At 42.8% G+C, this 27,204-nt stretch overlaps 1 protein-coding gene across 1 annotated transcript in view; it reads left to right on the forward strand.

Annotated features, from left to right (window-relative positions):
- Positions 1-27,204, forward strand: part of EGFLAM (EGF like, fibronectin type III and laminin G domains) — a 129,838-nt gene that overhangs the window by 85,835 nt on the left and 16,799 nt on the right. Inside the window, exons 12-19 of the mRNA XM_065406645.1 lie at positions 233-377; positions 1,334-1,523; positions 8,851-8,976; positions 9,577-9,820; positions 13,880-13,991; positions 17,816-17,932; positions 21,639-21,819; positions 23,867-23,890. Of these exons, the coding sequence (XP_065262717.1) occupies positions 233-377; positions 1,334-1,523; positions 8,851-8,976; positions 9,577-9,820; positions 13,880-13,991; positions 17,816-17,932; positions 21,639-21,819; positions 23,867-23,890 (1,139 nt within the window). The remainder of the gene's footprint in view (positions 1-232; positions 378-1,333; positions 1,524-8,850; positions 8,977-9,576; positions 9,821-13,879; positions 13,992-17,815; positions 17,933-21,638; positions 21,820-23,866; positions 23,891-27,204) is intronic.

Genomic DNA, 27,204 nt, shown 5'->3' on the forward strand with positions numbered 1-27,204 from the left:
AGAAGGAAACAGAGTAAAGAAAGTTTAAAATTTGAAAAGATATTTTATCTGCACTAAAACCGACCAGATATAGATCAGTTGTCTGAGTGTTTTTATGTCACTCTTTAATGTAAAAGGAGAAAGAGAGGCTCTGAGAAGAGAAGGCCGGCCCCCTTCTTAGTCAAAAAACAAGGTTAGGTTGTTTGTTTCATGCAAAATTGTCACTTTTGTGCTCATTGTCTGGCTCTTGCAGGTTCAATTGTGGGACGGGAGTTGCAGTCATTATGAGTGAAAGCAAAATCAAACTGGGCAACTGGCACAGTATCACTGTGTTCAGAGATGGGCTGAATGGCTGGCTCCGGCTGGATAACGACACACCAGTCACAGGTAAATCTCAGGTAAGTGATCAGGTTCCTAATGCTCAGCCTTGGCTCTCTGCAGACTGATGGCATTTCTTCCCAACAGGGAGTGTGTTATAATAGATCAGATTAAATTTGTGTGTCTTTATTAGGGATGGGACAGTTGCATGAACCAGAATCAATTTTAGCAGATTTATAGTCACATAAATCAAACTGAATATTTAAAAAGGCTTGGTTTCCTCACTGCACTTTCCCATTGTCCAGCAACCCTCCAGCCACCCTCCCTAGCCCCAGATGTGTTCTCCTTTCCAATATCTAGCAGAGCGTACTGTTGCTCTCCCCAATTCCTTGCCTTGCCTCCCATATCTGCTCCCCCCTGCTGCCTAGTCCAGATAAAAAAAATACCCCCCCCCCTCTCTCTCGCTCTCGCACATGCACACATCCCACCTCACCCTCCGGGCCTGGTCTATCCTTAAAAGTTAGGTTGACATAGCCACAGTGCTCAGTTGTGTGAAAAATTCCCACCCTGAGCACCATAGTTTAGCCAACTAACCACCAGTTTGACGCAACGAGAATTCTTCCATCAACCTAGCTACTGCTGCTTGGAGAAGTGGATTACCTACAGTGACAGAATAACCCCTTCTGTCACTATAGGAAGCGTCTATGCTACAGCACTACCATGGCACAGCTGCAGCACCATAACTATGTAGCCCCCGTAGTGCAGACAGGGCCCCAGAGACATATACAAATGCGCATGTGTAATGACACAAAGGCATCAAAGACAAACATCAAGATAAGAAATAGGCATAAAAGTAAATGTTTAGGGTGATAATATTTTGGGAGGAGGAATGGGTTTCCTCAAAGGCCTCTTTTTCTTCATTGAGGGGGAAAAAACTGATCATGACTGCATGGCTTAATTATCTTGCCTTCATTAGTCTATCATAGAATATAACATGTTATTTAAAATAGTTAAACAGCTCTGTTTTACCTTGTAGGGCCAATATAGTAAAATTACCTTCCGGACTCCTTTCTATCTTGGTGGTGCTCCTAGTGCATACTGGTTGGTCAGAGCAGCAGGAACCAACCGTGGCTTTCAGGGCTGCGTTCAGTCACTCATTGTCAATGGGAAGATAGTTGACATGAGACCCTGGCCACTAGGGAAGGCTTTAAGTGGTGCTGATGTAGGTAAGTGCAATGTTATGGGGTCCTTTATCAATGTTAAACAAGAATAATAGGGTTATTTTCTACCAATTGAAAAATGAAACAATTGTGTTCAGAGTTTGGTTGGGGAGAGTGGGGGATATTTTGTATAGTATTTCTCTAGACTCTGTAAAGGATTTTGAGTTTGTATTTCAAACACTCAGTGAAGACAAGCTCTCAACAAAGCATGCTGATTGTTGGCCTGGACACATCATTAGTAATTGCCCCAGGGAAAGTGGAAGCTCCCATGGACGAATTTCAGATCCATGACAGAATTTCTTGGCATGATAAAGGACTCTTCTTCCCAAATGAGGCCCCAGAGCCCAGCGGTTCTCAAACTGGGGTCAGCAGACCCCTGGGGGTCTGCAAGGGTACTCCAGGGGGTCCGCAAGGGTACTCCAGGGGGTCCGCGAGTCATGTCCGGGGCCGCCGGCCCCTCTGATCAACTCCTCCTCCTCCCTCCCAGTGCCTCCTGCACACCACGGAACAGCTGTTCAGCGGTGTGCAGGAGGTGCTGGGTGGGAGGGGGAGGAGCAGGGATGGGGCGCACTTGAGGGAGGGGGCAGAAAGAGGCGGGGAAGAGGAGGGGCAGGGGTGGAGCGGGGCCAGGGACAGGTGGGGTGGAGCCTTGGGGAAAGGGGTGGAGTGGGGGTAGGGCCTGGGGCTGAGTGGTGGTTGAGCACCCCCAGGGAAAATTACCAGAGATCACCCCCAATTCCAATAAGGATTCTGATAGGATTCAGTCCTTGAAATTCCACCAAGGGGTTCTTCTGTCATCACAAATTCATAACAGCTTTTTGCTCAGAACAAGAACCCTTATGCATAGGCTAGCCTTTCCTTTATGCAGACTGCAACTTTGATCTGCAGAGACCATGAATAGGTTATCAGCCAGACAATGGTTATCTCTTCAGGGAATAGCTGCAAAAGATTGGGTGCAGAGGTGGGAATCTGTATTCCCCTCTTCCCCTTGTACTTCCTAGGGAAATCCATATATCTTTGTCCAGAAGTTCCTTCTTGTGTGGCACATTGTTTAAAATAGTCCTTTGATGCCTATAACACTTACATAGGCCACATCTTCCATCTAGAGAACTTACATACAATCCCCACAATGATACATCAATTTTGCCTTTATAATACAATGGACCCTAAAGCTATTTAAACCTAATTCAGTAAAGTCTTCCAAAAATATTGCAGGAAATTGACATGTCTGTCACACTTACAATCTAAACAGAACAGGTGATTTGCCCAGGGTCACACAGTGAGTCAGTGGCAAAGGCAGGAATAGAACCCATACATCCTGACTGTCCTGTGCTTCAGCCACAAAGTCATCTTTCTTCTCTTTTGTAGTTTTGCAGTCCAAATCCCAGTACAGCAGTGAGCAGTATGAAACTTATTAACAACTGCTAAGTATTCTCTGGATAAAATGACCAGACTTCTGTGCCATATAAGAAAGGAACAGATTGACGCAGAAACCGAACACTGAAAAAAATAAGGTTTTGGAAGCACAGAGAGTAATTTCACGATAGCATGAGAATCTCTGGAAAACAGCTTAAAACCTTTCTAAGGTTCCCTGATCCCTAATCTCTAGGGCCTCTTGGGTCCCAACTACAGTCATTCCCAGCCATGTGCCCTCCGCACACTGTTGCATTAACAATCAACATCAACTAAAATAAATGCTGGATTTTTCCATGTGTGACCTGAAGCTGAAAGATAGAACCATACTGTGTGTTACATTGCTCCTCATAATTGCAGAGCTTGCTGTGTACCATGTACCATGGAAGCTTTGCAAACAGTATAGAAAATGACTTAAAACTGTACATAATATAAACTGGAATTAGCCATTCAAGTCTATTAGCTTTTCTGGTAACTGACCTTCCATTCTATTCTGCTTATATTGGGTGTAAATCAGGGACCACAAAATGGAAAAAAAGAAAAGAGAGACCTGTCCTGTGTATAAATCAGTCCTACTGGTGGGATTATGAATCCCACATAGAACTGTAAATCAAAGTGCTGGCAAAGGAGGAAGGGCAGACACCTTTAGTACTACATATTCCTGCTGAAGCTCCCTTCTTTCTCTTCGCCACTATGAGGGTCCCATGCCCTGGGATTTGATGTAGGGATGAGATGCAGGAAGGGAAGCTTGACTTTTCAGTGTATTCATCAATACTGAACTGAAAAATGGAATACGTCAGTGTCACTCGGGGGGTGGGGGTGGGGGAGAGGGGTTGCGCAGGATCATAGAACCATAGGGTTAGAAGGGATCACACGGGTCATCTAGTCTAACCACCGGGCAAGATGCAGGATTTGTGGATGGACCTTAGAAACTGAGAATGCGCTGGCTGAAACAAAAGCTGTCTCTTCACCTTAATCACTGAGAATGTGTCAGTCTGGAACTTCTACCATTAATTTTAAAAAATGTATTGTCCTTTATCTCAAAGATTTTGCTTAAATTTGCTGCTCATGAAAGTGCAAAATTAACAGCAATGACCACCACTACACTAGACGTAGTACAGATGGGTGTTGTGTTGTGTAGGTTTCTACTTACATCTCTGCCCATATCAGGGCCAGCTCCAGGCACCAGTGAAGGAAACAGGTGCTTGGGGCGGCCAATAGAAAGGGGGGGCGGCACGTCCGGGTCTTTGGCGGCAATTCAGCGGCGGGTCCCTCAGTCCCTCTCTTCCTCTTTGAGCTGCCGCCAAAGTGCCACCGATTGGCTGTTGTTTTTTTTCTTTGCCGCTTGGGGTGGCAAAAAAGCTGGAGCCAGCCCTGGCCCATGTCTCTCTGGTAACCTGCAACACCCTCCTAATACAGTACTGGTGCTCTCCTCCCAAGCAGGGATTTCCAGTAGCACTTTCCAGGGCCAGTCCCAAAGATGTCAAAGCCTGACATTTAAATGTAGCCCTCTGTTAATAATTCATGAGACCACAGATTCATTAGTATATTGTTGAATTAGGGAAGGGACGGTACTGGCCATGTTTAGTTTGGGTCTTTGTGTTGAGGCCTGAAATATTCCACGGTGATAATGATGTTGATCAGTGAACAGATGGGATAGGAAGAGGTCATCAGTTGCTGACATCTGTTCTGAGAGGTCTGTTTATTGGATTATTGGATTTTTCTTTATGAAGCTTGATAAGTGAATTCAGTCTATCTGGCCTTTCTTGCCTCGGTGTGTTGCTGGACCTCTTTTTCACTCCTTTGGATTTATCACAAGCTGCTGTTTATATTGTGGTAGAGCATAAGGGTCCCTATCGGGAACAGGCCCACTGTGCAAGCACAAAAAGCTGGTCCCTGCCCCATAGAGCTGACAATCTGGGTAGCTAGTGAGGGTTGGTATAAATTGTTGCATAACTTGTCCCTCTTTAGCATCATGATGGGGATGAGTTACATTCTGCTGGCATAACTCAGGGCCCCCTGGTAATGCAAAGTCCCCTGGAAGGGGTGCCCAGAAGAGTCTGGCCAGGGCAGCCAAAGGAGAAGGCAGTGGAACTTTCATTCCCTAGTGTGGCCTCTGCAAGAGATGGCTCCTATGGAACTCCAGTCACAGTTTTAACGTTCTCCTGCCCCAGTGGGAGCCATGCGGGGAAGGAAGCAATGCGTACACCGTTTGGGACAGTCTCGTGTAGGAAGGACGCAATGCAGACTCTGCTCACTGTCTCCATGGGAGAATTTCCCTGGTGCACAGCAGGCCTTCTTAAAGCCTGATGTTTTACTAGCGGTTTTCCCCAGGTCACAAACTCATAGAGAGCTGACGTGTAATTTGGAATCCCCCCTGGGTGGAATTCTTTGGGTGAAACGCTTTGAAATCAATGCGAGCTTTACCATTGACTTCTCTGGGGCCAGGATTTCATCCCGTCTCAGAGATGTGTTCCTCTGAAAAACATCTGCATCCAGGTGCTCAGACCACTAAGGCTAGGTCTACACTACAGCGGGGGTCCGACCTAAGATACGCAACTTCAGCTACGTGAATACCGTAGCTGAAGTTGCGTATTTTAGGTCGGCTTACCTAGCGGTGAGGACGCGGGAAAGTCGACCGCTGCCGCGCTGCCGCCGACTCCGCTGCCGCCTCCTGCCGAGGTGGATTTCCGGAGTCGACGGCAGAGCGATCAGGGATCGATTTTACCGCGTCTTCACTAGACGCGGTAAGCCGATCCCCGATAAACCGATTGCTACCCGCCGGATCGGCGGGTAGTGAAGACAAAGCCTGAGTCTTGGTCTGAGCTACAAACCTAGGTTGATAACTATGTTGCTCAGGGGTGTGGATTTTCTGAGTGACACCATTGTATTGTCCTAACCCCCAGTGCAGACAGTGCTATGTTGACAGGAGGGCTTCTCCCATCGACATAGCTACCGCCTGTCTAGGAGATGGAGTAACTGTGCTGCTGGGAGAAGCTGCAGCACTGTTAGTGTAGACAAGCCTTGAGAGTGAACGCTCTGGAAGCGCTACACTGCTACATCATATATATTTGCAGATGACTCCATAGTCTATCAGAAAACTCATATCCTTATGATTAAGAAACAAAAGTAGAATCTAGCAGTTAGAGAACCATACTGGAACCCATGACGTTTGGGTTCCATCTGTGACTTTGCCATTCACTGGTTGCCTCAGTTTCCCCATCTCTAAAATAGGCCTTGTACTATTCACCTCCATCATGGTGCTGCTATGATTATTAGTGATAAGTGGGGAAAGAGCCTCAAAGTATAGGTTTCCTAGTGGTAGACGTGTTAGTCTGTATCAGCAAAAAGAATGAGGAGTACTTGTGGCACCTTAGAGACTAACAAATTTATTTGGGCATAAGCTTTCGTGGGCTAAACCCCACTTCATCGGATGCATGCAGTGGAAAATACAGGAGGAAGATATATATACACAGAGAACATGAAAAAATGGGTGTTGCCATACCAGCTATAACGAGACTAATCAATAGCCCATCTTAATTGATAGCCCCCCTTCATTGATTAGTCTCGTTATGGCTGCTATGGCAACACCCATTTTTTCATGTTCTCTGTGTATATATATCTTCCTCCTGTATTTTCCACTGCATGCATCCGATGAAGTGGGTTTTAGCCCACGAAAGCATATGCCCAAATAAATCTGCTAGTCTCTAAGGTTATGTCTACACTACCCGCCGGATCAGCGGGCAGCGATCGATCCAGCGGGGATCGATTTATTGCGTCTAGACGCGATAAATTGACCCCCAAGCCCTCTCCCGTCGACTCCTGCACTCCAGCGCCACGAGAGGTGCAAGCAGAGTCAACGGGGAGGCGGCAGCAGTCAGTCACTGTGGTGAAGACACTACGGTAAGTTGATCTAAGTACATCGACTTCAGCTATGTTATTCACATAGCTGAAGTTGCGTAACTTAGATCGATCCCCCCCCCCCCACCCCCGGTGTAGACCAGGGCTAAAGTGCCACAAGTACTCCTGGTTCTTTTTTCAAAGTATAGGTGCTCTGTGTGTGCAAGTGTTATTTAAACCCACAACAGTGGATTATATTCAGATGACAAACAGTACCGCAGGATTCCCACTCTTATCCAGCCCCCCTTTACCATCGTTGACAGCTGTTTGTGAGAGATGAAGGGAAATAATTAGCATTGCAAGAACAGCTGCTCACACAGCTGGCTGGCAGGGGACGCATTTTGTAGGGTAATTGTCTCTCTTCACCTGGACGTAGAATTCATCCTGTCCCTGAGGAGATGTGTCCATATGGGTTCTGTCTTTAACCTGTCCTCTGGTCGGGTGCGTCATACTTTGTGCTATGAATAGTGTAATCAGGCCATCACTTGGTACATTAAAAACTAGGCTTGATGAAACACTTATAAATGTACAATAGGGAACAATTCTGCACTGTCAGGGAGAGGGACAAAATGACCTAATAGACCTTTTTCCATCTCTAACTTCTGTGACATTGTGATCCAAAGGTTATATTCCAGGTTGTATAGCACAGTGGTCTTCTTGTTCGTGTAACAGGACAAAACAATTAATCAACTCTGGTTGAAATGACTGGCTGAATTGAAGATAAAATTGAAGTTTATCAGGTGTTAAATCTCTACAGAAGTTCTTTCCCTGCTGTTCTTTACACACTGAATGAATGTAAGATAGGAAATCAAACTCAGAGTTTGAACTTCACTCATGCCAGGACCCCGCTGAGGTTTTGCAGTGCCCTGTGCAGTAGATTAAATATTTCTGCCTGATGCTCCTCTCCCTTTTTAAAAAAAGGGTTCCTCTTGTCAATAGCAGGTTTGCCAAACTTTGCTCAGTCACCCCAGATAATACAACCGCTCCCTGCTTGTCAGTTCTGACTCTGTTTCCTACTCACCCTTATGCATGTTTCTTGTCTGAGCGATCCAATCTGTAATCTGCGGTAAATCACTCTGAAAATACTCACTTGGAGCGCCCTCTATATACATACCCCACCTCCAGGAGTATGTTTGAAGTGTAAATTTGTTCTCCTTCACCATTTTGTAGCACTTTACCCCTTTAAAACACTGCAGAAACATAAGCAATGTGCTTACACTCACACATGGCGCATGTGTTGATCTGGGCCTTGTTAACTTATATTTACAATTTATTCCTGTACACTAGGGGGGAAATGATTTAAATAAACAATAATACAATTTAAAATAAAAATATCTGAGTTAACTGGTACTTTATACACTGACTGAGAAGGAAATAAAAAAAATCCCTCCTTCTATGACAGTTTTGATATTGTTGCCTCGGGGCACCTTTCTGTACTGTAGACATCATATGCCAGTGTGGTGGAAATGGTGATTAGAAAGCCCATATGTTGGTAATATGGATCCCCTGCAGTGCAGACAGAACAGTTAACAACTACATGCTGGTTAATAAGCTTAGATGCTGCTGCTTAACACATTCAGCGCTTACCATACTGTCCCCAAACTTTGAATGAACAAAGCAGCACTTAAGATAATTGAGGTTAAACAAATCAGCATGTTTGTAATGTAAACAATCGGGTGACACATGGAGATCCTAAAATACACATTCGTGAGAACAACAAAGATGCTACTGAGGGTAGGCAAAACCCAGTCATCTAGTGAGTGGTTATACTGTAAAAAAAAAATCCTGTGAGTTGTTATTTGGTTAGTTCTCATTTCTACCATTTTTAAATCATCTTTATGATGCAGTGTAAAATCAATGCTGAAATCAACCACTTAGCCTAAAATCTGCTTTGTAGTTTTGCAGATTGAGAGAGAATTCTGTTTACTTAAGAAAGCAAATTGCATTTGTTTATAACAAGCAGCCCGCTAAATCCTCTTGGATTAACTGGTATGGTATGACATTCTGGCTCTGAGTTTAGGTGAATGCAGCAGTGGAATCTGCGATGAGGCTTCCTGTATTAACAGCGGTACCTGCACTGCAAGCCAAGCTGATTCATACGTGTGCCTTTGCCCTCTTGGATTTAAAGGTCGTCATTGTGAAGAAGGTGAGAGGACACCAGATGTGTTTTATTTCTGACTTACATGTTAGTCCTTGTTCAATACATTTTCTCAGTAGGATAAGACCACTTTGGATGTCATTGAACTGTCAGAAAACAGCCCCGATTTGTTCCTTCTCCTGAAAAGCACATGCATATGCTGATAAGATGGTGATAGATGCCTTGTGTGCATGTTATGTTGTTTATTTTTATGGGCTAGAGTGCATCTTGCATGGATAAGCAGGTGAGACTCCATGTTCCCTTTTACCGCTGCGTGTGGATAGGGGAACGGTTGCACTTCAGAGCACAGGGACTGCTCCTTCTTCACACTGCCTGCTGGGCAAGCAATTCTAAGGGATTGGGAGAAAACAGGGCCATGTTCCTGATGTTTCTCTATGCCTGACCAATAGAGCCGGGCTGTCTGAGGAAGGAAGTTCAGCAGCATGTTTATCCTGTGTGCCTGACAGCTGCAGAATGAATGGCAGGGCGTCTAGTGTGACAGTAGATTTAAATGCATAATGAAGAAAGCTGTCTGAAATTGGTTAGTGAGTTAGTCAGTTTCTTACCTTAGAGCCTAAGGTGACCTACTTATTTTTTCTGGACTTCCAGCATTTATCCTGGCCATACCTCAGTTCAATGAGTCGCTGAGGTCATTTGCTACAACACCCTGGCCGCTGGAACCACAGAACTACCTTTCCTTCATGGAGTTTGAGATGACATTTCGTCCAGATTCAGAGAATGGGGTCCTCTTGTACAGCTATGACACAGACAGCAAGGACTTCCTGTCTATTAACATGGTGGCCAGCTATGTGGAGTTCAGGTTTGATTGTGGTTCAGGAACAGCCATTATCAGGTAAATGTTATTTGTAATAGTTTTTCAAACAATGCCACAAGGAAGATATAGGAAAGGAATAGCCATGTTGGAGAGGCTACTGGTTAGTGTAGTTATGTATTCACTCTCCAACAAAATCCAGTGATGGGTACTTCTAGGGAAGGCATAGAAGCCATGTGTCTAACTGCAATACTATAACACGGGGCTATTTTTCCTTTTACCTTTATCCGGTGGTCTGAAGCTAGCATGAGCACTGATAGCACTTATCATTTCATCCTACCCTGCAACTGCAGATGTTATTCTTATACAGATAGAGAAAATACTTTAAAAATATTATTTTATCACAAGAAATTAAGGAATAATATATAATGAAACAGTAGATATTTTTACAGTAATCTTTAGCAATAGCCTAATATGCAGCAATAACGTATACAAAGATGTGAGTAATATAGTATATTGCCTGTGGCCATTCATTATATATTGTATGTTTCCTGTGTTCATAGGAAATGTTAGTCATACTAGAGGCTGTGAAATATACTGATTTTCACTGTGGGAGGGCCTGAGTGCATACATTCAGATAACATCTTGCAGTCTCTATCTTCTATATGTAATCCATACTACAGATACATATTGAAAGAAATTATGATTTGTTTACCCCAAATAGTATTTTTACTGCTTAAAAACACTTTGGGCCAAATTCTAACTCAGATAGATGGATGCACTTCCCATCAGGAGTTGTACATGTGTATATGAGAGTGGAATTCGGCTTTTTACGTTAAAAAAAAAAACAGAGAGGGAGAAAGAAATTAATATTTGAATTTCAAATAAATTGAGGGAAAATACAAGTTGTTATGATTGCTGAACAAAGGAAAATTGGTCAACCTGATGGTAAGCTTACTTGACAACAATCAAAGCTATCCCAAAGAGTGATATCATACAATACAGAGTAATAACAAAGAGTAATAACATATAAATAACTGTGTTAAAAGGTTTGCAGGTTACAAAGTGAAGCACTCAAAGTAGGAGTTTAGGTTGTCCATGCTACCTTAGTTCTGCCACCTTGTGTGTATGCAGTTTTGATAGTCTTTGATTATATGATCACCTATTATTTTTTTCCTAAGGGATTCCTCCCTTATTCAGTGCACAGAATGGACAGGACATAGGGAATAGGCAGCTGTTCAATAAACATGATTACTTAAACGTGATTTATTCAGTGAGCAGTCCCTGCCTTATTTATCACACACCATCCAAAGCCTGTAACAAAAATAGAATTACTCATTTCATCACGGTACTTTGTTGGGCACTCATCATTATAGTATCTGAGTGCCACACAAACAATGAATATCTCTACAACATAAAGTAGGAGAACATTAGTATCTCAATTATACGGATTCGCTACACAACCCTGATGGATGGGGATCAGGAATCAAGGCTGTGAAAAATATAGTATGTGAGCAGGGCCGGCTCTGGCTTTTTGGCCGCCCCAAGCAAAAAAAAAAAAAAGAAAAAAAAGAAAAAGAAAAAATGGGGCGGCCAGAACAGCAAAGCAGGGAAAAAAAAAAAAAAAAAAACCTGCGGCGCGGCCGGAGCGCGGGTGCAGGGGGACCGGCTGGGGAGGGGGAGGGAGTGGGCGGGAGAGAGAGAAAAGGGGGCGGCCAGGGCTACAGCAGGGGCGCTGCCACGTGGCCCCTCCCGCTGCGCTGCCTCCTGCCGCAAGGGCTCCGCTCCGGTCGGCGGGGAGGGAAGGAAGAGGACTGCCCTGCAGGGCGCTCTGGTTCTCCGCGCCGCCGCCCCCTACAGAGCGGCCGGAGCGGAACAGCAACAACAAAAAAAGCGGCCGTGCCGCCCTAGGATTGGGCAGAATGCCGCCTCGAACAATCTGCCACCCCAAGCACCAGCTTGCTCAGCTGGTGCCTGGAGCCGGCCCTGTATGTGAGCATGTAAGTAAAGACTGTATCATAAATGCACATGTGCAAGTGTTAGAGCATCTAAAAAAATGGTTTCAAGAATCTTTTATAATGGCAAGCGTTAGGCAACCTAAATGTATCATCAGATGCATGGAGTGGAAAATACAAGAGCAGGTATACATTAAAGAGCGATATAAAAAACACCCTAAATGTAGGGATTGCTACCAGCTCCTCATGTAATACTTAAGTCTTGGAGAGCACTATTCCTCCATAGATCTCAAAGATGAGGGAAGCAGCATTATACCCATTTTACTGATGGTGAAATAGGCTCAGAGAGCTCAGAGGTGACTTGCCCAAAGTCACACATGCAGTCAGTGCCAAAGCTGGGGATATGACTCATGTCTCCTGGCTACCTTGGCCATTGCACCATGCTGAAATGAGCTGCATCTAAATGTTATCATTATAATTAGGGATAGACGAGCTCGTCGCCACTTGGATGATGAGAGTTTTAAAGTTCATCTTGAAGGTGACTGAGTTTTGTGCTTTGCTTAGGCGACATGGAGAGCAAAGAAGCAGAATGCAGGCAGATAGCAACAGAGGGTGTAAAAGGAGGAGACCAAAAAATTGAATAGAAAATTAGGTGCAGGCTACCACTGTGTCAGCCTATCCTGTACCAGGATCCACTGTGCCCATGAGACTTCACGTGGGCACAGATATTCAATTCCTGGATCTTAATGCAGGATCAGGAACCTAGAAATGAGGGGAAGTGAGTCTATCCCTAACACATAGACAAGGATTCAATATAACTAGAAAAACAATTTAAAAAAACGACTCATCCTTGAGGAAAAAAGGGTTTAAATTATATCCAAAAGGGTTCACAAACTTGTACTAGTTTTGCAAACCCTGTGAATCCAAAAAATAAACTTGCAGTTCGGAAAATCTCAAACTCTGCAAGGTTCACTCATCCCTAATTAAAATTACAGTTTACAAAAGCAGGAGGGTTGGCATGATGATGACTTTTTCTGCAAAGGACAGAGAATACATATATTGCATCTTATTAAGTAGTCTAGACCCATCTGGTTTCTTTATTACATATTGATTTATCCAAGGCATTAAACCCTATTACCCATTGATTTATCCAAGGTGATTAAACCCTAATGGTCACTAAACAAGAAAAGGACAAAGGATGAATGACATTGCTTGGTGATGCTTTTTGGAGGGTTTGGTGTCATTGGCAGAAATGAGGTCCAAAGGCTTTGAGATATGATTTGGATTTGAACTGCTTTAACCTAAACTAGTAAAAATGACATTTCAAAGAAAAGGGAATGTCTATAGGACTTCATTAATTATAACATCTGTGGGGACGTGGTTTCTATCCACTCTGCAGACTGTTTTTCTGTCCCAGATTAGTGCTGGGTTAATAAAGATTATCTGAACAGTTTTAAAATGTTTCCTGTGAGACTGGTGGTCACTTGGCATAACAAGTGGAGACTATGGTTCTTATTCAGAATCTCATTACATAATTAGGATCATATTTTGGTTACGGCCCCTAATGTACAACATGCAGTTAAAAAAAAAGAAAAAAAGATTTCACTGTGATGGCCTGCATCAAAAGAGCTTATCCGAATTTAATGGATAAGCAAACACAAAATGTTTCTGTCTCATAAGGAGACAAAGGCTTTGGGGAACTTCTGCCTTAGGTAAATTTCTGTATCTCCAGCTTCTGTCATTGGGAGTAGAGGATGTATATCTGAGACTTTTTCCTCATATATTTAAATCTAAGTAACTGCAGAAATTGAATAGAAAGTTTAGCTCTCAGATAGTTAAATGTGCACTGGTTGCTTAAAGTGTTTTGTTTTTTTACAACTAAAACTAAAATGCTTTTAGTTTAATATGGGAACACTGACACATATTCCTTCACTGCCAGTGTTTAGAAATGGTGCCTTCCATTAAGCCTCATATACATTGAGTTTTTGTGCAGTCATCTTTTTCCCCTTTATTTTATTTAATGCTAATAGGTAAAGATACTCAGTAAGTTGTTTCTGTTGAAGGAAGGGTCATGGACATTATCTTCAAAAGGCTAGTTGGTAAAGACAAATGTTTGAAAGTATCAAAAAGATGCAAGTGTAGACTTCCTATAGGTTTTTATGTTTGTGGTTTTTGGTTTAAACAGGAGTGAAGAACCTGTCATTCTGGGCCAGTGGCATGAACTCAGAGTGTCTCGCACTGCGAAGAATGCTATTTTGCAGGTTGATAAACAAAAGCCAGTAGAAGGAATGGCTGAGGTAAGACGCATATAATGTATATTCTCATATATAAAGCAATTTGTTCATAAAATGACCTAACTTCTCATCCAAACATTAACAAAAATGAGATCTTCAGATAAACCACAGTCCCTGCTCTCCAAAGCCTATAAGAGTTTATTGAAGCACATATATGGGGCAGCCTCTTCTTTAGCTTTGAGTTGGGAAGGAGAGGAGCCCAAGACATAACTGGGAGCGTCTCTCTTCCTCCTCTTGACCCAGGTGTTTGTGCTTCAACCTACATTTCTTGTTTCATACATGAGGTTCATTTCTTCCTGTTCTTCAATTTATCAGTCGTAGTTGTACCTATTACAAAACACCAGCATGTGCATTTTTCAACCCACTAGCACCTCTAAGCACAAGTGTTAGAATTTACACTCTGAACAGCTTTTTCTCCAAATAAGCTGAGACTCAAGTGGGTTGAAAAATGGCTTGTTTATTTTCTTCCTGCAAAAATATTTGACTTTTCATTGAAAAACTGAAAACCAAAAGTTTTCAGGAGAAAAGTCTTCAGGTTTTCAGGCAAACTAGCATTTTTATATGGAAAGCAGACACTTTTAATGCAAAATTTCATTTAATTGGAAATCCAGTTTTCCCTCAAAAACAGGTTCGGTGGAACATTTTTTGACCAGTCTATTGGGTTTTAGTTAAATAATCAGGCTTAATTATTATTTATTAATTAAAGGTTGTTAGTTAAAAATTGGTACAGCACAATACAGAAATAAAGGCTATGGTTACCAAACTGAGTTGGAGACTGGAAAAGTGACTTCAGCTTGATTTATCCCTAACTAATTTCCAAAAACTCTCGTCCTTATATACTTGTTCAAGACCGAAAATAATTCCTTTCCCATAACTGATTTATCTGAGGAGTTCCTTTTATGGTATTTCAGCTTACCTAATTAATGAGCTAACAATAGCTGTAGATTTTGGCCTTTTATGGTATTTTAGCTTATTTAATCAATTAGCTAAAGATATTTCTAACTACGTCCTTATTATAGGAAACACCTGTGACAACAAGTAATTCCTAATAAGCTAAAAACATCTTTCAGTGAGTCATTATTGTATTGAATATTGAAGACTTTGTAATAACAAGTATCCCTCATTAATCAATCATAAGTTGTCTTTTTCTTGATATTTTGACACATTCTCAACAGGTCAGGGTAAAAATATTACACACTTTCCCTTATTTGGTCACACTCTAAAGTTCAACCAAACATCCAAAGTCCTTAGAATCATAGACACAAAGCTCTAGAATTATAGATACAAAGCACTTTGGTTCATGCACAAAGGATCATAGCATTATATATATAAATTAGGGCTGTGAAGCGATTAAAAAAATTAATGGCGATTAATCGCACTCTTAAACAATAATTAAAATACCATTTAAATATTTTTGGATGTTTTCTACATTTTCAAATATATTGATTTCAATTACAACACAGAATACAAAGTGTACAGTGCTCACTTTATATTTATTATTGATTACAAGTATTTGCACTGTAAAAAAACAAAAGAAATAGTATTTTTCAATTCACCTAATACAAGTACTGTAGTGTAATCTCTTTATCATGAAAGTTGAACTTACAAATGTAGAATTATGTAAAAAAAACCCCTGCATTCAAAAGTAAAACAATGTAAAATTTTAGAGCCTTCAAGTCCACTTAGTCTTACTTTTTGTTCAGCCAATCATTCAGACAAACAAGTTTGTTTACATTTGCAAGAGATAATGCTGCCCACTTCTTGCTTACAACGTCACTGAAAGTGAGAATAGGCGTTCTCATGGCACTGTTGTAGCTGGTGTTGCAAGATATTTACGTGCCTGTAAATGTAAACAAACTTGTTTGTTTTAGCGATTGGCTGAACAAGAAGTAGGGCTGAGTGGACTTGCAGGCTCTGAAGTTTTACATTGTTTTGTTTTTGAGTGCAGTTATGTAACAAAAAAAAATCTACATTTGTAAATTGCACTTTCACGACAAAGAGATTGCAGTACAGTACTTGTATGAGCAGGGCCGGTGCTACCATTAAGGCAAACTAGGCGGTTGCCTAGGGCGCCGAGATTTGGGGGCGCCAAAAAGCGGTGCCCCCAATTTTTTTTTTACAGTGTTCCTGGGCTGGGCTGCCGGCGGTGCGCTGACACGTGCGGCTCAGACTCCCTCTCCCAGTGCAGTGGCCGCTCCATGCAATTATTGTCATTGCCGGCGGGGTGGCGTACTCGGGGAGGGGGTGTAGCAGAGGTGAGCTGGGGTGGGGAGCCCTGCGGCAGCTCCCCCCCCCCCCCGCCCTGAGGCACCCACCCCCCACGGCAGCTCCCCACGCCCCCTGGCCCGGGGAGCCGTGCGGCAGCTCCCCATCCCAGCTCATCTCTGCTACACTCCCTCCCCGAGCGTGCGGTCACCACTCCACTTCTCCCACCTCCCAGGCTTGCGGCGCCAATCAGCTGTTTGGCGCCGCAAGCCTGGGAGGGGAGGAGAATTAGAGCGGGGGCGGCCTGCTCGGGGAGGAGGCGGAGCAGAGGTGAGCTGTGGTGGGGAGCTGCCGCACGGCTCCCTGGGGGGGGGAGCTGCCGCGGGGGGAGTGCCGCAGGGCGGAGGGGGGGTCAGGGAGCTGCCGCAGGGTGGGGGGGGCACAAGGTGGAAGTTTCGCCTAGGGAGCGAAACTTCCTTGCACCGGCCCTGTGTATGAGGTGAATTGAAAAACACTATTTCTTTTGTTTATCATTTTTACAGTGCAAATATTTGTAATAAAAAATAATATACACTTTGATTTCACTTACAACACAGAATACAATATATATGAAAATGTAGAAAAACATCCAAAATATTTAATAAATTTCAATTGGTATTCTATTGTTTAACAGTGCAATTAAAATTGCGATGACTAATGATTAATTTTTTTAATAGCGATTAATTTTTTTAATAGTGATTAATTTTTTGAGTTAATCGCGTGAGTTAACTGCGATTAATTGACAGCCCTAATATAAATCTGGGACTACAAAGAATTATGGGTAATCTGGTTCATCTGCTATCAAGCCCTAGATGAGATTCCTTCAACAATAATGAACAAAGGAGAAGAAGGTGGTTTCTAGTTTTTTCTCTCTAGCTGAGCATTGTGCTTAGCTGTAGAGAGAGGTTGGCTTTGAAGCTGCCAACGAAGAACTCCTGCAGAACTGTAATTACACAGTTAGCATGTCCTTACCTTTACAGGCCTTCCAATTCATACAAAAAGGTTAACCAGAACTCCAGTGTAGTCTGAGTGACTGCTTCAGCTTCCAGCACCCAGTTCAGATATATATTTCTTCCTTTTACCTGTTTCCTTTATTACAGGTTTGCTTTTTCAAATACTGCAAGCGTTTGACTCTTCTCTGTTTAGTGTTGATTTTAACTCTGAGGGCCTGGTTCTGATTTCACTGCTACCAGTATCACACCAGTGTGACTGCAGTGAATTTATTCCCACTTCACACAGATGTGATCAAGAGATCAGAATTAGAACTGTCTAAAAAAAGGAAAGAAGAAATTCAATATCATTTTAAAGCTCTTTCTCCCCCTCCGCCCTAGTTTTTATCAAAATGTTGAAACATTTGAAATTTTCCAGACAGCTCTAAATAGAATCAGGCCCAGCCACTTAGTACAGGGTCCACATTGTCCTTTCCACGTTAGCATGAAGATGTAAGGATATGTTGCATACCGTACAGAAATACTGTGTCACCCAGGGCTCTCACCTTTCTAAAAATATAAAGCAAGCTAGCCTGAAGATGCAAGCGTGGTTGCAGCTGATCTAACAAAAATGGATTCTGACTTTTGTGACAGGGAGCTTTTACGCAGATTAAGTGCAACACTGACATATTTATCGGTGGAGTCCCTAATTACGATAACCGGAAGAAGAACTCTGGGATACTGAAGCCCTTCAGTGGAAGTATTCAGAAGGTACATGTTTTGAAATAAACTAACTCTGTGCATTCACTTCATATCTTCCGTATCCCTGACACTTGGACATCGAGGGTGAAATCCTGGCCCTACTGAAGTTAATGGCAAAACTCCTGATAGGCCAAGATTTCATCCCTAGACCTTAGTAACCCTTCACAAGGTGCTTGCTTAAAAATATATTTAATAATCAAGAACACCATTTTCTTCCTAATGCTATTGACATATTACTGGTAAGTGTTGTTGCTGTTTTTTGATTTACCTTCCATTGTGTACTGATCAGTGAACCGCAGACATGCTGGGCCAAACTCAGAGGTGATATGTGAAGTTGATGTCAAAATTAGACCTCCATAGACTCATTTACACCTATATGTAAGTAAGTGAGCATAAGGGGAGTCTAAAGAATGCTCAGTGATGGACAAGGTATAGACATATAAATGGTTGGTATAACTTACATGCTAGTGAGCCAGAAGAAGGCGCAAGTCAAAGTACGGTGAAGACTAACGTAACTTAGTGTAATGTAACCTACACACTCTTACAGCCTTCCATTAGTTGCTTGTCTTGCTACCCTCCTTTCTTGTGGCCTCTTAGCATGTGAGCTACACCAACCTACTCACCCTTTCCTCAGTTAGTGGTCAAAATTCAGAAGTGATATTTAATGGAGTCAGGTGTAAGCAGACTAAATTGGTATAATATACACAATGAGGGGCCAGAAGAAAATATAAGTTACTCCAGCACTGGTTTCCTCTAGAGTTTTTTAGAATAATTTAGCCACACCTCTGAATTTAGCCTGGAATCCTGAGAGTTAAATCTGAGTAACTCCATAGAATTAAATAACAAATCAATGTAGCCCATAGTAAATGGATTAAAAACTGGTTAATTGATAGATCCTGAAAAAGTGATTGTAAATGGGGATTTGTCATACAATGGGGGTGTTTTTAGTGTCACTATTCAATATCTTTATTGATATGGAAAAGGATACAAAATCATTGCTAGCAAAATTTTCAGTCGACACAAAAATTGATGGAGAGGTAAATAATGATGAGGACATGTCATTATAGCGTCCTATTTTGATTACTTGGTAAGATGAGCTTGTTAGAACAAGGTGCACTTTCATTCAGCCAAACATAAGGCCATATATCTAGGGGCAAAGAACGTGGGTCACTCTTACAAGATGGGGGACTATATCTTGGAATGCAGTGACACTGAAAAGGACTTAAAGGTAATGAGAAATAATTGACTGAGCACATGAGTGGTGGGTATCATAGGCTGGGAATATCGGCACAGCCTCCCCAAACAGCCTGATGTGGCTCCACCCAAGCTCCGCCCCTAGGCCCCTTCTTGCAGTTCCTACCTGGAAAAACTTACTTAGGGATGGTGGATTCTCCACCGCTTGCAGTCAAAACTGGATATCTTTCTAGAAGGTATGCTATAATTCAAACAGAAATTATGGGCTTGATGCAGAAATTATTGGTGACATTCTACAGCCTGTGTTATGGAGGGGGTCAGATCAGATGATAATACTGGTCCCTTTTGGGGTTAAAATCTGTGAAACTATTAATGTAAATGGACTTTTGCCATATTTACACTGATGTAACCAAGATCAGAATATGGCACCTTGTATATAACTTGGTTATATATTAAATAAGGTTGTACAAACCGCAATATTTTTTCTTAGAGAGCTCAAAATGCGGATATGTTTTGGAAGAATCCTATAGTTTCACAGATATCTTCAATTGAACTGCTCCCAACATTTTAAGAAGGCAGAAATTGGACCTTTCACCCATTCCTAGTTGTGAGTTCTCCAGGCAAACATACTAGCAGTAGACAGTGCTAGATACACTGCTCTGCATAACTTTCCTGTTATGTTCTCCAAGATATGTCTGTGACAGGTAGGACCCCTTGGGAAGACACCTGATGTGCTGAGATACCACTGAGTCTACCTGTTCTGCCAGCGTGGGCCCCCTTTAACCTGTCTTGCTGAGCCTCCTCTAAGGCTTTGTCTTCACTACCCGCCGATCCGGCGGGTAGCAATCGGTTTATCGGGGATCGGCTTACCGCGTCTAGTGAAGACGCGGTAAAATCGATCCCTGATCGCTCTGCCGTCGACTCCGGAAATCCACCTCGGCAGGAGGCGGCAGCGGAGTCGGCGGCAGCGCGGCAGCGGTCGACTTTCCCGCGTCCTCACCGCTAGGTAAGCCGACCTAAAATACGCAACTTCAGCTACGGTATTCACGTAGCTGAAGTTGCGTATCTTAGGTCGGACCCCCGCTGTAGTGTAGACCTAGCCTCACACACATGCAGGCAGGGCCACACCCAGCTGCAGATCAGCTCTGGGAAGACTAAGCTTAAGGGACTTGCTTCAGTACTCCGATGTCCACCTCCCTTGGAGTACAGACCCAAAGATATATTATGAAATTCGCTCCCTCCCTCAATGTGGAGAGATGTGTGCACACTTCTTGCCCCCCGCAGTTAGAAATCACATAAACTGAGTTATATTGTAAACCAGCAATAATTTTTTTAACTATAACAGGTGTATTTTAAGTTGTTAAGGAGGTGGCAGACAGAACAAGGCAGATTACTAAGAAAATAAAACAGAGCATGCAAATTAAGCTTAATACACTAAAGAAACTGGTTACATGTAAGTTCTCACCCTAAATGTGGTTCTAATAATCTTCTTCACAGGCCAGACGCCCTCTCAGCCTGGGTCCAGTTCTTTTCCCGCAGTTCAATCTTAGTTGTTTCCAGTAGTCATCTTGGGTGGGGTAGCGGGAGAACTCATGACCTGGATTACCTCACTCTGCACTCTTAAATAGAATTTGCATAAGGCAGGAATCCTTTGTTTCCTAGTTTGACCCCCCCCCCAACTTCTCATGGAAAAGTACAGAATTCAAGATGGGTTCCAGTATCAGGTGACATGGTCACCTGCCTCTGTAGCCATTCTTCACAGGCTGACCCACATGTTCACAGGAAGACTAAGCTCTTTTACAGTCCATTGTCTCTCGCTGATGGGCCATCAGCACTGTCGGGCTTTTTCATTGTTGTACCTGAAGTGTTATCAGTGGGCATCACCCAAAGTAACATAGTTGAAATATAGATACATAGTCAATGTTCCTAATTTCAGATACAGAAATGATATATACACACAAATAGGATAATCACATTCAGTAAATCATAACCTTCCCAATGAGATCTCATACGAGCCATCTTGCATAAAGTATATCTGTTATGTCATATTCATATTGTAAGCATATTTTCATAAAGAATATGGAATGACACGTCACAATGTCCTCCTATCATAGGATGAAATTGACTTCTTCAGCAAAGCTCATATAATATTTTAGTTCTGGCTCACAGTTGAGCTACAAAACAGTGCACCAAAGTTCAAACAAAAGGCTGGTAAATGTCCGGCAGCTTTTATCTGATTGGGTCATTAAATTGCTTTGTGTTTCAAGGAAAAACAAAAAAAACTTTTATTCCCCCACCTCAGGATAAACATCTAATTGTTTTGAAAGGCTAAGCTCTGAAAACTCATTGATGACAATAAACAAATGTTAGATCAAGTTTTCAAAACAATGCTTTTCTCTGGAGCCATTCAGGGAAGTTCTAATGCTAAATATTGAGTAATAAAGCAAAAAATGTGTTCCTGAAGGGGTAGCATCTGAATTTGGAGATCTCTGCATCGTTTTCTCTTCTCTCTTAAACCAAGATTATATTGAATGACCGGACAATTGATGTGAAGCAGGATTTCGCTTCTGGAATCAACGTGGAGAACGCTGTCCATCCCTGTGTGAATTCTCCATGTGCTAATGGGGGAAGCTGCATGCCCAAAAAGGACAGTTATGAATGTGATTGCCCTTTGGGCTTTGATGGGCAGCACTGCCAAAAAGGTAACAATGAGGTTTTTTTCAAGCTTTAAATATAGAATTCTTCCAAAAATAATGGAGATTTAGAACATCTCTCCGAATAGAAACCGTAGGGGCTTGCACTTCTTCTGCCTTACTGCACATTCCACCTACCCATAGCAGCATCCATTCTGTCATTTAGGAACATTATAATTGCTGATCCAGAGATGGTACCATGGCCTCTGGTCACCCACAGTAGTAAGTGCTGAATGCTTCAGAGAATGCCATAAAACTCCCTAATTATGCAGCACTATATGAAGGGGGAATTCCAGCCTCTCTCCTCCAGCTGGTGATTATCTTACACCCTGAATCATGAGGATTGATAGATTTTGTAATTTTATCCTCGCTATGTTAACAACAAATGCTGTTCTTATTCACATCAAGGTCTAATCCCTTTTTTACTCTCTGACTACCCTGTAATTTTATGGTAGGCACAATTTCTACCTCAGCAAAACATTGGAGACCACCAAGGATTTCTTTCCAAAACAAAGAGTTTTGTTCTCCTCTACTCAGAGACAATACTGTATTTCAAACCAGTAGGTTTATGAAAGAGAGTTAAGATTGCATAAACATGGAAAGCATGCACACACTATTAATCCACTAGATGGGGTTGTTTCCCTTCTGTCAAGTATTATCTTGGGAGACTCACTAGGGAAATGATTGTGCTACACCAGCATGCTAACTTAGAAGGACATTAAAATCTCACTCTTTAGTTTATCACAAACAATTTTTCAAATGAAAAGTATGTGTTTCAGTTAAGTCATGATGAAAAAATAAGCTTTTCTTCTCAAAAAAAGAAATTTAGCACAAGAAATACATTTGATTAAAAAATGCAAACTGCCTTACATTGATAATATTGTGATTTAACTAAAGATGGAGCATCATTAATTCCAAAGTCTTTGGTTTGTCATTTTATTGTCTAGGTATTTACAGGGTGCTAGTAGAGAAGCCTTACATGCACAGGTATATGTACTGCAGTACCAAAATCTACAGCAGGGGTTGGCAACCTTTCAGAAGTGGTATGCCGAGTCTTCATTTATTCACTCTAATTTAAGGTTTCGCGTGCCAGTAATACATTTTAACGTTTTTAGAAGGTCTCTTTCTCTAAGTCTATACATACAACAATAGTTGAGTTATATATTAAAGTAAATAAGGTTTTTAAAATGTTTAAGAAGCTTCATTTAAAATTAAATTAAAATACAGAGCCCCCCGGACTGGTGGCCAGGACCCGGGCAGTGTGAGTGCCACTGAAAATCAGCTTGCGTGCCATAGGTTGCCTACCCCTGATATACAGCATGAGTTAAGGGCCAGTTAATGAATTAGCGATAGTCTTGTCAACTTCCTTCCAATGCCCTGCACAAACATACTAGATTAACATTCAAATCTGTTTTAACCAAATTTCTGTAGTGACATTTTAAGAGCACCTCTCAGATCAAGAGGTGATTATGTTAAAAAGCACCTTTTTCAATGAGACTTAGGCTCGTCTGTTTTTAACCAAGGTGATATAAGTGCGAGTACATAAGACACGTACTTTGATGTCTTAACTGGATGAGGAGTCAATAGTTTTCTGCTGAAATCATTGTTGTATGTTTTCTGTCTAAGCTATGATGAGTGGTAATGGTAATTAATATTTAATAGTAAGAAGTACCAAAAAAGCTAGCCATTCTTTTCCCCTTTGTGAAATTCACCCTTGTGCTGACGTCTGCGCATGTCTGATACATCACTTAAGACCTTAAAATAATATTTGATGCATCCCTCTGCAGAGGGATGAATTTCACCCTTTTTGGATTTTAAGTAGCTAAAACTAAATTATTTCCTAAAGACAATAGAAAGAGGATGCTCTACCTTCTAAGATTGTTGCTTTCATCATGTCACCACTTTATCTAGAGATACACTGCAAAAATGAAGTAGGGAAAGCTCAGTGAAGGGAAGATCTGCTTAAAACAGGGCAGACTATTGAAATCGAGATTTTAAAACCATTGAAAAATAAAATCTGCATGTTCTTGTTTTGTTTTACGCTGACTCGCTGCAGAGTGTGGGAATTACTGCTTTAACAGTAAGTACTGCAAATGGCGTGAAAACTGCTCTGTCTCTATGTGTCTGTGCCTACTCCGTCAAGGTGATAGCTGGATTTACACTGCAGTCTGCATGCAAGCCAAAAATACCCTCCAAGGTTATACAGTAATTCTCCAGCACCTCGTCCTGTTAGTGTTTTTAAATGCGACTTCAGAACTCATGGAGAGTGCCACACTGACCGTGCTAGAGACAGAAGCGAAGTCCTGTATTCCAGGAAGAAAAGGGTCAGCACCAGTTGTCAAAGCGCTTTGTGGAATCCTGCACTGCTGCTCCCTGTGTTCAACCCGACCCTGGAGGATTACTTAGGAGTTAGAGGGAAAGCCCAAATCAACAGACACTTAATTGTTGCAATGCCTCATATTACAGTGCCTAACTTTTAGGTGCCTACCTATCTGGTGGAATCCATAAACTCTGAGTTAAGCTCCTAGGCTCTGTTCAGTGAATGGGGAAAGATAAGCACCTGAGGATGAGATCCAAAAAAGCCAGCATGCCAGGCAGAGAGATGCATAAACTAGCCAGTGGGAGATACTGAGGCGAGTGATGTATCCTAAGCCCCACCCCTCTCAAGGAGTTAGGCACCTAAGTCCAGGTTGGAGGGAGGTGCTTATCTCTGCTTGGGATCCAAAGCCAGGAGCTTCTCTCAGGCACCTAAGCTGTTTCTAGCCAGTATGGTGGCAGAGCACACTTAACTCCACACAAGACAGCCGGGGGCAAGGTGTACCCCTGCATAATCTTTAGCCCAGTGGTTAAAGCACTCACCCGGGATGTGGAAGACTCCAGTTCAATTCCCCCCCTCTCCCTGATGAGGAGAAGGGATTTGGGTGTGGGTTTCTCAACCTCAGTCAGTATAACCATTGGGCTAGAGAGTCACTCTCTCTCTCTGGCCCAAAGCACATTTTATTATTTATCCATACTGGGACAGCTTCAACAAGAGAGATGGAGAGAGACCCATATCAGAATATCCCAGAGTCCAGCAGTTAGGGCACCAAGGGGATTTAGGCATCTCCAGGGTTACGTAGCAGTTTAACAGGGGTTTTGAGGATTTCCGTGATGCCTACATTTTGGAGTTGGGTGTCTAACTCCCACTTTAGTTGCCTTAGACCTTCTGTGTAGCTCAGTGCTCACCATGCCCATTCAGGCTGGGGCCTCTCTGCCGTGACTGTTATCAAGGATTTCAGTTAGAGAAGTGGTTTGGGCACCTGCCTGCTGGAAAACCATTTAGATGGTGACATGTTTTGGTTACTGCTGGCCTAGATAGGATTCAGACTTACACTCCAGCGCAGCCGGATTCAATAGCAAAGGAAGAGCATACCAAAGACTCAGCACTAATAAAGACAAAGGGCTAGATTGTCTCTCTTTGGGTATGTCTATGCTGCAATGAGACACCCACTGCTGGCCCATGCCAGCTGACTCAGGCTTGAGGGGCTCAGGCTAAGGGGCTGTTTAATTGCGATGTAGACATTTGGTCTTGGGCTGCAGCCAAGCTCTGGGACCCTCCCAGCTCGCAGAGTCCTAGAGCCCAGGCTCCAGCCTGAGCCCAAATATCTACCTCGCAATTAAACAGCCCCTGAGCCCAAGTCAGATGGCACAGGCCAGCCATGGGTTTTCAATTGCAGCGTAGCCATACCCTTAGGCATTGCTCTGACTAGGGAAGTGAAACTGCTCAGGTGTGTTCCAGCAAGGGCAATACGTGGTGCACAAATGGAGCTACTCCCATGAGCCTCTAGGCAGCAAGGACTCTGCCATCCCCAGTCTGTGTGCGGCGGGAGGAGGTTCCTTGAATCCTTGCACTATCTTGCACACCCACACTAGTGGATTAGGACCTAAGGGACTTGATCAAGATCACATAGGAAGTCTGTGGCAGAGTTGGGAATTTAATCCAGGTTTCCTGTCTCCCAGTCTAGTGACTTAACCACAAACCTCCACCTGACTAGTGCTCATTTTCATGTTGATGTGCTATAGACATGGGGGGTTGTTATCATAGAGTAGCTTTTTCAACCATCTAAAAGTTGTTTCAATTAATAAAATTTTAAATTTTAAAAATATTGTAATTGTTTCCATCAGGGAAATAAAAGAATTGAGGTTTTTACTGCTCCTTCCGCCAAACTCTTCCCGCATTTGTCCTCTGTATGGAACATACACTTATAGCAAAGCATTTGAAAAGTTCATTAAAACCTTCTAGAGAAGGAGGAATTAATACTAACTGCTAGCAGATGGATGAAATGAAATTAGCTATTTTATGAATCCATAAACTGTATTATTAAGGAAATGATCAATTGTGAGAGCACTGCAACAAATATGCAGGACAGTCACACAAAAACTGTGGCCACAGTGGAGACTTGCTCTACTGTTCTTCCCCACAAATGCTCTGTATGCTCAATGCTCAAGCTCAGTCACTCTTCTACTAGCTTCAGTCTGAGTATATTGTCCAGAATATTGCAAAAGAAGCTCTTTTCCCCAAACAAGGGGAAATGACTAGTCCAAACCAACAGCTATGTATATTGTTCACCTTCCCTTATTTATGGATCACTAGATATTGCAAGTATCAGAGGGGCAGAGCAGAGAGTCGAGCACCCCGCGGGAACTGAGGAAGTTGGGCCTATGCAAGGAAGGACACTGCTCAGGAGCAACTGCCATGGCCCCGAGATGGGCAAAGTCAGACTGGAGGGTGGCCAGAAGTACAGGAAGAAACAGGGCCCTAGAGGAAGAGGTGGAAGAGGTTGGAAGGGGAAAAGTGGGAGCTCTAAACCTACCCCTCCTGCTGCTGTCCCCCCCAGGAGACTAGAGCCTGCTCAGGAACAGTGTTGGGCCAGAGACCACTTACAACACACGCTCTGTTGAGAACACTAAATCAGGAACCCAATTTAGTGTCTTGCATCTGAAGAAGTGAGGTTCTTACCCACGAAAGCTTATGCTCCCAATACTTCTGTTAGTCTTAAAGGTGCCACAGGACCCTCTGTTGCTTTTTTTAGATATTGCAATAATCACAGCCTAGAAAGAAATAGGATGTTACGGAAAATCTCAGGATAGAAATCTAGCTAGTGAAAACTGAGCAGAAAAGCATGTCTTGCTCTTATGAGAGCAGATGTGAATTAGCAAACAATGTCAGTCATTTTTGTTCTTAGGCAGGTGCGGGCAGGCTTGATCTGGTTTCCAAGCCTACAGTGAAACTTCCTGAGAGGCCCCTAACGCCTCTTGCCACTTGAAAGGATAGAGGGTGGGAGAGCTAGGGCTAGTCTACACTGGGGGGGGGGGGGGGGGGATCGATCCAAGATACGCAACTTCAGCTATGCG

The sequence above is a fragment of the Emys orbicularis genome, chromosome 6, assembly GCF_028017835.1.
Source record: "Emys orbicularis isolate rEmyOrb1 chromosome 6, rEmyOrb1.hap1, whole genome shotgun sequence".
Taxonomy (NCBI): domain Eukaryota; kingdom Metazoa; phylum Chordata; order Testudines; family Emydidae; genus Emys; species Emys orbicularis.